Here is a 13524-nt window from a genome sequence, read left to right as displayed (position 1 = left end):
TGCCCCAGGGAAGCCCCTCTCCTCGGTGGGACCCCAGCTCCGGTCTCAGTCCCCTCTGGAAGAGGGCAGTGGTCTGGTCCCTCAGGTAGGACATGCTGTGTGTTCTGGATCCATCCTGCCCTCCCTCTCTCTTGCTCCTCGAGGGCTGATGGTTGTGGCAGGCATTGCCTGTGAGGCTGCGCCATGGCCTTGTGCACTTGAGGGGACAATGGAGCCGTGCTCCCAGGAGGCCACCAGAGCTGCTGGGAGGGGAAGGGGCTGCACAGCCCTTGTGCTCGGGAGATGTACCCCAAAGCACTCCCGGTAACCGGGCTGCACTGTCACTTCCCACACGATGGTAATGACTTGGCTGCTCGTTAATCTGGCAGGGAGTTTTATGAAGTCATTAACAAGACTGAAACAGTCGGTGCCTACCGGAGGCCCCTGGCAATAAACCTGCCCCATCCCTCCCTGGCTCCCCCCAAGGACCTGAGCCCCCACCCTGCTGAAGCCCTGTTGGGACCCCATCCCCACTCCCGCTCCCTCGCCATGCCCGTGGCACTCCTGGCCAAGGGCCATTGCTCCGCCCTGGAGCTCTAATGACACTAATGATTTTCTGAGCACGAGTTGGGAGTGCAGAGCCAAGGCCCATCAGCCGTGTCTGGCAGGAGGCGATGGCTTGCCTGGGCCTGGCACACGCTGGTCCCGCTCTCGCCCGGAGCGCGGCGGATTCTCCGATACGTAACAGTAATTACATGCTGCAGCTTTGTAAACAGCTTCTCCTCTGTTATTACTCTGTTAATCCAAACCTCTGGCTCAGCCCAGTGCTGCAGGACCAGCAGGCGCTTGGGATAAACTCCATCCCCTGCTCAGTTCTGCACCGCCAGGGCTGGGATGAGACTCTTGGGCAGAACCGAATGGTGGGAGCCCCGGTGGCGCCAATGGTCCTGGTGGTCCTCGTGCCCCAGTGTCCCACCGGTCCCGGTGGTGCCGATGATCCCAGAAGTTCCCATGCCCCAGTGTCCTGGTGGTCCTGGTGGTACCTGTGGTCCCAGTGATTCCCCTGCCCTGGTGGCTCAGCAGTGCCGGAGTCCCCATGGTGCTGGTGGTCCCAGTGCCCCAGTGGTGCCAGTGCCCCCCATTCTGCGAGAGCCCTGGCTGTGACCAGACTGCAGTGTGATATCTGGGCTGGGACCTGCCCTGGGGAACGGTGCTGGGATCCTGCTCTGGGCTGTGGGCCAGTGCAGAGGGACCCGGTGGGACCCTTGGGGAGCAGAGGTACCCGGGGGAACCGGTTGGGATCGGGGTACCCGGTGGCAACGGGAGGAGCAGGGGGTCCCGGAGGCACCCGGTACAGCGGGTGGGATCCGGGTCCCGGTGCAGCGGGTGGGATCCGGGTCCCGGTGCAGCGGGTGGGATCCAGGTCCCGGTGCAGGGGTTGGGATCAGGGGTTGGGATCCGGGTCCCGGTGCAGGGGTTGGGATCAGGGGTTGGGATCTGGGTCCCGGTGCAGGGGTTGGGATCTGGGTCCCGGTGCAGCAGGTGGGATCTGGGTCCCGGTGCAGCGGGTGGGATCTGGGTCCCGGTGCAGGGGTTGGGATCAGGGATTGGGATCTGGGTCCTGGTGCAGGGGTTGGGATCAGGGATTGGGATCTGGATCCGGTGCAGGGGTTGGGATCTGGGTCCCGGTGCAGCGGGTGGGATCTGGGTCCCGGTGCAGGGGTTGGGATCAGGGGTTGGGATCCGGGTCCCGGTGCAGGGGTTGGGATCAGGGGTTGGGATCCGGGTCCCGGTGCAGAGGTTGGGATCAGGGGTTGGGATCGGGTCCCGGTGCAGCGGGCGGTTCCCCCCGGTAGCGCCGGGCGGGGCCCGGGGGTGCGATCGCTGCGCACGGGCGCCTCCTGCTGGCAGCGGCAGGCGAGGCGGGGACGGGGCGCAGGCGCGGGGCAATTTTGGGGTGCACGGGGCAGTTCTGGGGCGCGGGGCAGTTCTGGGATGCAGGGCAGTTCTGGGGCGCGGGGCAGTTCTGGGATGCAGGGCAGTTCTGGGGTGAACGGGGCAGTTCTGGGGCGCGGGGCAGTTCTGGGATGCAGGGCAGTTCTGGGGTGCACGGGGGAGTTCTGGGGCGCGGGGCAGTTCTGGGGCGCTGGGCAGTTCTGGGGTGGGCGGGGGTGTGCACAGGTGCCCTGCGCACAGCCGATCCCTGCCTGCATCCTGCCCGCACCCCGCAGTTCCTCACCCCCCGGCCGGGCGGGCAGCTCCCGGTGCCGGTGCCGCAGAGCTGGGCCGGCGCTCGGAGCCGCCGCACGGCCAGGGCAGAGCCGGGCGGAGAGGGGAGGAGACGGGCGTGAGCAGGTGTGTAAGGTGAGCACACTCGTGTGCTTGCCTGGCGCGCACCCGGGGCTGCTCCGCACACAGGGGGAGAGCCCTGCCGGGGAACACGGGCCTTGGCTGTGTGAACTCTGCTCTGCTCCAGCCCCGTGCCTGTGACTGACCCCCAGGGGCACAGCACAAGGGTGAGGGCCTGGCCGTGGTGTGCAGGGTTCCTTCCTGAGTGATTCCCCCTGGGGATGCCTGCAGCAGGTTCATCCCGAGCCCCGGGCCCTGAGATGCCACTGAGCACAGCTCCTGGAGCTCCAGCTCCAGCTCCAGCTCTAGCTCCAGCTGCACAGGCACCCCTGAGATGGGTCCGGCCCTGTCAGTCCTGTGCAATGGCCCTCAGTTTTTGATAGCCCCATGAGCCAAAACCCTTTGGGATCTGCTGGCCCACAGCTGCCAGGAACATGTCCCCTGGCCCAGTGATGATGCGCCAGGGATGATGGCTGTGGAATTGGTCAGGGTGAGGGACACCAGGGGCACAGACCAGACCAGCAGTGCCCTGCATGGTCAGACCCTTCACAGAGCCAGGAAGGCACCTTTCTTCTGGGTCTGCTGAGACCCTGGGACTGGGACACTGCTGGCAAGGCTGTGTCCCCTGCGTGAGAGCAGTGTCTGTTTGTTCACTCATCCCATGGGATGTCCAGGCTGGAGAACACGAGGCCCCACACCTGCACACCTGCATGAGCCCAGCAGTGTGTGCCCACCCAGCACCCTGACTGCGGGTACTCCCCTCCACAGCGCCCGCCTCGCTGCCCCCGCGGTCCCCGTGAGTCATGGGATGCATTCCTGGGGCAGGAGGGGACATGTGCGCTGCAGGGACAGGCCGGTGCGTCAGCCCCTCGGCTCCCACGCCCGGGGCCCAGGCGGCCCAGCTCCAAGCTGAAACTTGTCTGACAGTAATTACAGGGGAGATGAGGACTTCAGAGGATTTACATTCCTTTTGGGCCACACCTGGGAAAGAACTTTCACCATCAGCCAGTTCCTGAGAAATAACTTTCCACTTGCGTGGCCCAGCCACAGCCCTGCCCAGGGAGCCCGGGGGACTGGGGGGCTTCTGCCAGCCTCATTTTGTCTATGTCTCTCTGCAGAGAGCCCCAAACCCTCTCCTGCTGTCCCCAGAGCTCCTGCAGGCCAGGGTGCTGGTGCCTTCTTTCCCGGTGTACAGTTGGTGCAGCTCAGTGCTCAGCATAGCCGGGGTCTGAGCTCCCTTCCTGGGGGTCAGAGTGGGTGGTTGTGGTGACTGGGGGTGGCAGGGGATCGCACCAGTGTCCCCAAGAGATTGGAGCCACATGGGTGGCCAGTCAGGCCCTTCAACTGGAGCCTTGTCAGGCCCTTCACCTTTGCTCTGGCTGGGGACACCTCCCCAGCGACTGTCTGGGATCAGGGCATTGTGAAGAACTGGGGGACTCGGGGGACACATGAGACTCACTGGGTGAGGCCACATCTGCTCAGGGCATTTCTGTCACCCACAGCAGGCACACAGCCTTCCCAAATTACAGACAGGGCTAGACCTGCTGAGCCCCTTGGACACCTTCTGTCCCCCTGTTCCCGAGCCTGTCCTTGTCACCCATGAACATGGAGAGACGCAGGCAGCCAGCTCCTGAACCAGCTTTGCCAGAGCCTCCTCCTCCTCCAGCCACAGCTGTGTCTCCCACCCTGTGACCCCACTGTGGGATCTCTGGGATGCTGGAACTGCTGTCCTGCCACTGGCCCTGGCCCAGCTGTGCTGCAGCGGCTGTGGCAGGGATGTGAGCCTTGGCCACACTGCAGGTCTGTGCCTGGTGCCGCCCCATGGCTCACTGGCAGCACCAGGGACCCGGGTGACCCCAGCCAGGCCAGCGTGGCACATGGCCCAGCACCAGCACTGCCAGCCAGGCAGCAGCTCCTTCATGTCCTGGGCCTGGGAGTCGAGCTCCGTGCACGGGGCGTGAGTCCTTTGGCCAGGGCCGCCCCACATTCACACTGCGGGTCCGTGCCTGTGTCCCCTCTCCGTGTCCCCTGCACTGGGACACCAGCCCTGTGGGGGTTCAGAGATTGTCTTTGCAGGGTCCCAAGGGTCTCAGCTGCAGCCCAGCCAGGGGAAGAGGGGCCGTTTCAGCCTCCAGCACATCCCAGGAGCTGCTGGGAACAGGCGGCGTCAGCAGGGCACCAAGTCCAAAAGTGTTTTGCAAGCAGAAGGGCGCGGGCGATTTCCTTATTTGGCACCGCGGCGGCGGGGGGGCACACCCGGCTGGGGCACACCTGGCTGGGGCACACCTGGCTGGGGCACACCTGGCTGCGGGCACCGCCTGGCAGCGCCCGCGAGGGCGGGGGCGCTGACGCGGAGATGGGAACGCGGGCAGGAGCCGCCCCGCTAATCACAGCCCAGCGCCGGGCGTGGGGACAAGCTGCGGCAGGGACGCGGCCCCGGCAGCCAAAACAACGCCGGTGACGCAGCTGCAGCTCAGCCCAGCACCCCCAGCCCGGGGGGCTCCTGCCCAGGGGAGTGCTGCGGGCCGCTGGGCAGCCCCCGTGCCCTGTGTCATGTTTGTTTCCAGCGAGGCTGATAGGAAGAGCCTCTGAGCAGGGGAGGCTGCGGTGGGGAGTTTAATTCCTGTTCCTGGTTCAGGAGTGAAGGAAAAAAGAGAAATGCAACCTGGAGGAGTTGGACAGTTGGGGAGCCAGGCAGTGCCCACTTCTGACCTCAGCCCTACGGGGTTTGAACACCTGGCCCAGCTTGGTGAGAACCTGCTGTAGGGTTGGGAGGTTCAGGGCCAATATTAACCCTAGCACCCCAACCCTGGGCTTCCCTGTGCCCCCGAAATCCACTGGATGTGCCAGTCCTTCCTGCCCCACGCCGGTTCAGCCCCTGTGGCTCTGCCTCTGGCAAGTGCAGGGCCGAGCCTGTGGCACAAGCACGGCAGAATCTGCAGCAGGCTGAAAGGCTCCATCTTGACCTGGTTTTCCCAGGAAGCTCCATGCCAGGGGGAGAGTGCAGTGGCTGCTGGGAAGGCCCCGAACACGGCAGCTGAGTTGTGCTATTACATGAAAACGCCTCTGCTTAGGGGTCCATGACATCTCCTAACCAAAAGAAGGGGCTGTGGCCAAGTGGTTTTACAGCTGCAGCCCCAAGGCAGTGCCTGCTGAGGTTTCCCTGTCCCCCCACCAGGCTGGCACTTGCCAGATAAAGTGACCGGGCAGCTCTGGGATAAACACACCACTCCTGCACCTTCGGGGTGCCAGGGGAGCCCCAGGAGATGAACAGGCAGAGGGGGCCGGGCAGCTGCCCAGCAAACACCAGCTGTGGCTCTGAAGGACCTCGAGCACCCCAGGGGTTGATGTCCCCTTGAGTGTCCTCTGCCACTGCAATCTGTGCCCTTCCAGGGCCAGCCTGTCCCAGTGCCTGTCTGGGCTTTGGGAACAGAGGCACTGGGGACCCCAGAATGGGATGTGGCCAACCCAGCCCCCCGATCCCAGCTCCAGCTCCTGACCTGCCAAGGGAGCGCCGTGGCCAAGTGTTTTGTAAGAGGCAAATCCCTGCAGTGCCAGCATCATGCTGGGACGGGCAGCTGGGGCTGGGCTGGGGCTGGCAGCAGGAAGGAGCACTGGCCCGCAGCCAGTGTTTGGCCCTCGGGGAGTTGGTGTAGGCAGGGATGAGTGTGCCTGGCTGCGGGGCAGGGAAGGGGCCGGGCTGCGGCTGGAGCTGCGTGGGGACGTGCTCACACCCCGCACAGGTTTTGCTTTGTAAGTGAAATACGAACTGGAGTGAGGCAAGGTGCTGACCAAGGTGTTTGGCCTGACCTGCCCCTCTCTCTGCTCGAGTCAGCAGAGTGGGGACAGCTCTGCCCCGTGCTCACCTTTTCTGCTGCTGTTACCCCCAAAATCTCCTGGCCCTTACCCCCCAGATCAGCAAGAGGGTGGATTCAGCCTGGTGTCCACCCCGTGTCACACCAGGGCAGGATGAGATGCCTGAGCTGTTTGGCAGCCAGGCTGGTTCCTCCCTTGGCTGGAGCTGAGGGGCACAGGGGCAGGGGGCAGGGCACAGTGGGCACCGATTGCCCAGCGAGGGCAGGGGCTGCTCTTCCCTTGGGCTGGGGCTGCTGCTCTCATGGGCCTCGGAGCTCCTGGGCATGGAGAGCTGCTCAGAAAGGTTTGTCCCCTCTGCCCTTGCTGTGCCAGGACAGGGGACTCTGCTGTGACCCCCACTGTGCCAGGCAGCATTGGGCAGGTGTCAGAGCACTGAGGAGGATTTCACTGTGCTTCCCAGTGCATTTGAGTTACTCCCATTGCTGGGCACCCACCGTGGCAGGAAAGGGCCCAGAGGCACCCATCCTGTGTCCAAAGACGTTGCCAATGCTGGTGCTGGTGCTGAGCTGGCACATGCCAGGAGCCCAGCTCAGAAGGGCCCTGCCTGGCACACAGGATTCCAGCAAAGGTTCATCCCAGGGTCTCACCATGGCCCCAGTTCTCTCCCTGGCATGGAGAGGGAATTCCCTCCAGAATGGAGGGGAGGTGCCTGGCTCAGGCAGAGCGGAAGGGCAAAATGAAAGCAGGGGGCTGCAGGGCAGGACAGCTGCATTGCCCTGCCCAGATGGATCACACAATCATGGAATCCCAGAAGGGTTTTGGCTGGAAGGGACCTTGAAGCTCTTCCAGTTCCACCCCCAGCCATGGGCAGGGACACCTTCCACTAGATGAGATTGCTCTAAGCCCCATTCAACCCGGCCTTGAACACTGCCAGGGACGGGGCATTGAGGCTGGTGGAGGAGGGCTGGAGCCGGAGGGAGGCGTGGGAGATGAGTTATGTCTCCAGCTGGACCCCGTGTCCCAGTCTGCTCCTTGGCTGTGCTGGCCAGCCCAGCCATGCTGCAGCCGGGTACCTTTGCCCCTTTCTGTGGCACTGGAGCATTTTTGCATCCCCTGGCCCAGGTGTGACCAACTACAGCAAAGCAGGACGTGTCTGGCCAGAGCAGCTTCACCGGCATTAGAAACGGGCTGTGTGGGGCTGGCAGGCTGAGCCGATCAGGGATGATGCAGGGATGCTCCGTGCTCCCGGCACAGCCCGATGCCGAGGCTCTGAGTCAGCCCCGCGCTGGCTGCGCCTGGTGCCGACAGCTCCTGAATCCATCAGGACAGGAATGAAAATCCTGTCGTGGCTGTGCCTGTCCCTCTCCCAGCAGCTCAAGCTGCCCTCAATGCCTGGTCTGGGCTCTTCCACTGCAGAAAACCCTCTGGACCTGCTGCCTGTCGCTAGGCGAGGGCCAGCGCTTCCCGGGGATCCCAGTGGTTCTGAGGGTGTCTGATGGAGAGCAGAGCCACTGCCCTGAGCTGCTCCCACCCTTCCTGGTCTTTGTGATCCCTGTTCCCGTGTCAGGTTTGCCAAGGCCCCAGTGACCCCCACAAGGTGGATGTTTATTCCATACATTCCCTGCCACGTGAGCACGGAGCGATGTCTGCACAGGGCATTGACCTCGGCCAGGGGAATCCACCTGGGTGGAGGAGAGAGCCCATGGGAATGACCCAGGAACTGGCCGGGGCTGCAGCGGGGGGCACAACACCCCTTCTCCGCAGGAAACCCATGGCATCTCCAAGATCCCGGAGAACCCTCCCTGGCAGAATTCCCCAGCACCGGCCTGGAGGGACAGAGCTGAGTCGCTCCGTCGCTGCTGCACAGGGACCGGCACGGCTGTGCGGGCGGAGCCGGGGCCCTGCCCGCTGCCCCGGGTCTGTTCCTGCTCTCCTGCACCAGCCGCTCGGGCGGCCTCAGCCTGTGCTTGGAGCTCTCCTGGCACCTCGCGGAGAGCAGCGGTGTCACAGGAGGGTGGGGCCGTGCCTGTGAGGGAGGGTCAATAAATCCCCTTAAACGCGGTGCCTGTAACACACCCGGGACCACGTCGGTGCCTGGAGATCACCGGCTTGACAGGAATCGGGATGTGTCCGCGACCGGCCCTTGCTGTCCCGCAGAGTGTGAGCCCCTCTGAATGTGTCACACCATGTCCAGTGCCTCCAGCCCGAGCGTCCGACGGCGGGGACCACAGCGAGCACCCCGCAGGCCCCGACTGTGGGTGGGCAGTAGCCAGTTCATGCGACACCCCAGGGGCTGCAAATTTGGGATGTGAAGGCCAGGAATAGTTGTGTAAGGAAATGAAACGTAGGACTTGATAGGGGAATCCCTGCACTGCCTCTGGCCCCATGACAGCCGGGCTCACCCTGCTGCTCTTTCCAGGAGCAGGTTAATCACCAGGGCTGACGCCTGTCAGTGCTGCCTGCACTGAATAATGGGATCAAATATCCGTCAAACATCCAGCTCATCCTGAATCCCTCACACAGAGGCTGCAGGAAGGATGTTGGAGGAGAAGAGCTGGTTTCTAGGAATGTCCCAGCCCGGAGGGCATTGCTGAGCTGTGGGAGAAGCAGTAAAGCCAAATGCCGGGGTGATTCCTTCCATTCTGCTGCACTTCCCAGGTGGGCTGGGGGTGGCACCAAGACCCCCACCTCAGAGCACAGCATGAAATGTCCTTGCAGGACCCAACAAGGAGAGAGAGCTGCAGTAAGCCCAGGCTGGCCACCCACCAAGAGCCCCCAGGAGCCCCAGGGCCGCTGCTGCAGGACACCCACACGGTCTTGAGCTGCATCACACTGAGGTGTGTTGTCTGCACACACGCAGGGCTACAAGGGAAGGATTTCCCCATGAGACCCCCAGGACTGACAGGGGCACCGCTGCTGGGCAGACCCTGTCACCACCAGTACATTTCCTTGTCGCAGAGGCGCTAGTGCCACTCACTGCCAAGGAGCTCAATGGTCCCCAGGAGCACCCCCAGATGCAACTACCATGCTCTCCAGTGAGCAGTGACAGCACAGGCGTCACAGGAACAGGCGGCTCTGGGCTCCCCCTGCTCATCCTGCTGCCCCTGAACAGCCTCGGTGCCCCCTGGCAGCGGGGTGCGGTGCACGGAGCCCCCGCACAGCCCGGGGCACACACCGGATCGTCTGCCAGGCCCTGGGTACCTCGGAGCTGCCTGCCGAGCCGCTCCTGCAGGAGATCGGCATTGCCACCTCGTGGGGAGCCGGGAGCGGCACCTCCTCGGGCAGGACAGGCCGGGACCAGCACCCACAGACGGGCAGAGGGCAGGAGGGTGCAGGGGCTCAGCCGTGGGGCCCGGCCGATGCCACTCATGACTGCGGGTGCCAGCTCTGAATCCTGCCCACAGCAAAAATCGGATGTTAACTCTTCCCTGTCAGCTCTCAGCCCTCACCAGTGATGGGCTCAGCTCTGGTGTCTGACACACACCCAACTCTTCTGGTGTTGGACCAAAGGCTCTGGGGGCCCAGTGGCGAGGACACAACCAGGATGTGTCGTGTGGACTGTGCAAATCAGAAGTGACACCGATAAATCGACTCTGAGGTATCCTGGCTCAGCTGCAGGGCCAGTCTGCCCAGAGCTGACATCAGACTGATGGCTCTGCTCGAGTGTTTGGTGTTGAATATGAAGAGCAGCCCTTTGGCTGCAGTGAGGATTTGGAAATGCCTCCAGCAGAAAGATGGAGTGCAAACCTCTAATTGCTTCTCCTGTCTGCCTACTCCACCATGCGGTTGCTAAAGACAGCTCCTTCTCTGGGAGAGAAGGAAAATCTGATCAGAAAAGGACAAGAGAGAAGAACCATCGTGGTGGTCATGGAGCAAATTCGTATTCTAATGAAAATTTCAGCCAGTTCTCCTGCTGGGAGGAGAGAAAAGACAGATGCTACAGAAACACGAGAGACACAAATACAGCAACGCAAACAATTCCCTCTGCCCGGTGCAAGAGAAATCATTCACCTTTATCTTCAATAAAACCCCCAAGAATGACGCAACATCCGACCCACATGGCGTCTGCCAGAGCCGCAGATGGCAGCGCACCCAGCTGCCAATAACCCATCAAACCCACGTCGTGCTTCAGAGATGGCTCCGAAGCAGGGCAGGAACCCCTACACAGGGAGCCAGGGCTGCAGGGATCCACACAGAGCTGAGGAGCTGCAGATACAGGATCCTCAGCCCAGCAGGCCCAGGCCACCCCAGGGCCTTGTTCCCACTCCACGTGCAGAGGAGAGCTCACGCTCTGTCTAGAGCTGCGTGGCTTTTGACCCCATTAATTGTCAGAGATTTGCTGTTCTTCGTATCTGGAGTCTCAGGGTATTTTTAGCACCCGCACCACATCTCCGAGCAGGATGTGACGTTCCTGTGCCAGCAGCCCCCATGCTGGCTGAGCCACAGCAGGGAGACACCTGCCAGTTTGGGGGGTTTATCCATCCACGGCAGCACTGGGAAAGCCATGGAATGTCCGTGTTTAGCAGCTCAGTCCTAACACTGCGAGCCAGGCTCACCCTGCACAGGCTGAGGTTTGCCAAGGCCTGCCAGGCTGAGCTGAGGTGCAGTAAGTGCCAGGAGATTCATTTCACTCGTTTAAAGAGAAAAACCTTCCCTTCCTGTCACATTCTGGTGACACCTTCAGCGCTTGTCTTCGGCAGCAGTGCCCCAGGCCCACTGCAGAACTGTGTCTGTCCTCTGAGCATCTCCCTGCCAGCAGCCTGGGAACAGCACCCTCCTCTCTGCCAGCACTCGGCTCCCTGCGTGCTGCAGGTGCCGGGGACAGCCAGTGACAAACCCCAAACCCACGTCCACAGGCGAGCTCTGAGCGTTCCCAGTTCCCAGCAGGAGTGGGCCCAAGATCTCTCCATGCCCAGAGCTCTGCCATTGCAGGGTGGTGACCAAGCTGTGCCAGGCCCAGCGAGGCCAACCCGGGCTGGCAGGGCCACCCTGGGCCGGGCACAGCGGTGTCACCCCAGGATGGGGTGCGGGATCGCCGCATGTTCCCGGCACCAGGAGATGAAGCCCTGGCCAGGCAGGACCCAGGGCCTCTCTACTCGTGTGGGGAAACATCTGGAGTGCCCACAGGAGCCCCGGAGGGCTCCGGTCAGCCCTGGGCAGCGCTGGGCTGTGGTGCTGGATGGATGTGATGGACGCAGGGTTGGGAATGGACAAACTGGTTTGGGCTGTCCCCCTCTCCTGCAGCCCCAAGGCTGGACGTGTGGCTAGTGAGGGGCCAGTGAGGGGCCGGCAGGGAAGGGGATCACTCTTTTGAGGGTCCCGAGGGGTACTGAAGGGGGTTGGAGAGCCCCAGAGAGATTTCAGGAAAGTGGAGGGAGGGTTGGGAGATTCTGGGACTCCTGGGTAAGATTTGGGGTCTCAGAGAGGTTTTGGAGGACATAACAAGAGTGTTTTGCAAAAAGTTGGAAGGTCCCGAGAAAATTCGCGAGGACTGGAGGGGATTTGGAGCTCCCGTGAGGCTTTTGGGGCGTACCGTGTTCTTTGGAGGGGAATCCCAAGGGGATCTGGAGGTGCTTGAGTGGTCCCGGGGAATACTCCGTGGTTCATGGGGGTATTTTGTGGGTCTCGGGGAGGAGGGTGGGTGTCCCAGGGGGATTTTGGGGGTCCCGAGAGGATTTTGGGGCCCGGAGCCATCTCGGGGTCGGTGGAGGTGACCCTGAGGGGGAACGGGGGTCCCGGGGGTCCCGGCCACGGCCCGGGTCCCGCACTGCGCACGCGCCGCCCCGCGCGCTGCCGGCCGCCCCTTCCGCGCATGCGCCGCGCTCCCCCCGCGCCGGCCGGGGCGCGGCCGCGTTCGTCCGATGCGTCCTGACGCCCCGCGCGGCGGCCAATCATCGCCCCCGTTCGCCGTGCGTGATGACGTCACATAGGGGCGGTATATAAGCCGCCGGCGACAGTCCCGCCCCCCTGACAGCGCCTCGAGCCGCCGCCGCGAGAGCATCCTCCGCCCAGAGCCGCTCCCGCCGCCAGAGCCGCCCCCGTCGCCGCCGCCGCCGCCTCCGCCGAGGGAAGGGAAGCGTATCGTATGTCCGCTATCCAGAACCTCCAGCCCTTCGGTGAGGCCCTTTGTGCGGTGGGGCCGGGGGAGCGCGCGGGCCCCGCCCCGGCTCCGCCCCGTGGCGCAGTTGCTATTCCGGGCCCGGTTGCGTCAGCCGCGGGGGGGGTGGGGCGGGGCCCGATACTGATGGGCGGGTGCGGCGGCCAATGGGATGGGAGCATGGGAGGGATTGGCGCGTGACTGACAGGTTGTCGGGGGCGGGGCCGGAATGTGACGGACGGGCGCGGCGACCAATGGGGCGGCTGTGGGGCGGGGCCTGACGGCGCTCCCCGCAGACCCCTTTGCGGATGCAAGTAAGGGTGATGACCTGCTCCCGGCCGGCACTGAGGACTACATCCATATAAGGATCCAGCAGCGCAACGGCAGGAAGACCCTCACCACAGTCCAGGGCATCGCGGATGACTACGATAAAAAGAAACTGGTGAAGGCCTTCAAGAAGGTGGGGCTTGGGGGCTCGGGAAGGGCAGCAGCCACGCCCAGCAGGGATGTTTTGTTTAGTGCTAAGGAAGTTTTTGTGTCTTTGGTACAGAAATTTGCCTGCAATGGTACTGTAATTGAGCACCCCGAGTATGGCGAAGTGATTCAGTTGCAGGGTGACCAGCGCAAGAACATCTGCCAGTTCCTCGTAGAGGTAGGACACCTTCAGCTTGCTGCTCACTAAAATGAGCACGAGTTTGTTAAATGCACGCAGGTCCCTGAGTGTGGGCAGCGTTTGGCTGCGCAGAGGCATCACCCCATGCTGTGAATGCGTTTTGTGTCTTGCAGATTGGACTGGCTAAAGACGACCAGCTGAAAGTCCATGGGTTTTAAGTGCCTGTGGGCCACTGGAGCTTTATGCAAGAAGATATCCTTACCATGAAATTCCCACCTGTCCCTTGTCATAAGTTTAAAACCAGCCGGTTTGTGTAATGTAACGATCTTGGGTCCACTGTTGAGTCTGGACTGTTGTAATTGGTGATGTAATAAACTGACACGAGCCCATGCTATCTCGTCTGGCTGTCCCTCATTTCCCAGAGGTAATGCGGGCGGTGGCACCATCCAGCCTGAAGCCAAAAGTTCCAGCTGTTCCCAGCTAAGCCTGGGGACTCGGCCTGTCCTGATGGCACCTCAGTCCAGCTGCGCTTCCATCCTGACGGAGGGGTGTCTTGTCCTGCCTGGTGCGAGGCCCCAGGACATGGCACCGTCCCTCTGGGCAGAGCTGGCTCTCGGAGGCAGAAGGATTTGGGGAAGCCTGGCTTGGAAGGAGTGACAGAAGAGTGACC

General features: G+C 62.9%; 1 protein-coding gene across 1 annotated transcript; it reads left to right on the top strand.

The window, feature by feature from the left end:
- Positions 1-12099: 12099 nt before the first annotated feature.
- Positions 12100-13246, top strand: EIF1 (eukaryotic translation initiation factor 1). Its single transcript, XM_040087314.2, has 4 exons — positions 12100-12260; positions 12538-12701; positions 12792-12893; positions 13028-13246. The coding sequence occupies exons 1-4, from the start codon at positions 12230-12232 to the stop codon at positions 13070-13072; spliced, it is 342 nt and encodes a 113-aa protein (XP_039943248.1). The 5' UTR covers positions 12100-12229; the 3' UTR covers positions 13073-13246.
- The last annotated feature ends 278 nt before the right edge of the window (positions 13247-13524 follow it).

Source organism: Hirundo rustica, chromosome 27 (assembly GCF_015227805.2).
Source record: "Hirundo rustica isolate bHirRus1 chromosome 27, bHirRus1.pri.v3, whole genome shotgun sequence".
NCBI classification, from domain to species: domain Eukaryota; kingdom Metazoa; phylum Chordata; class Aves; order Passeriformes; family Hirundinidae; genus Hirundo; species Hirundo rustica.
Note: the sequence above shows the minus strand (reverse complement) of the source record. Positions and strands in the feature narration are given on the sequence as shown.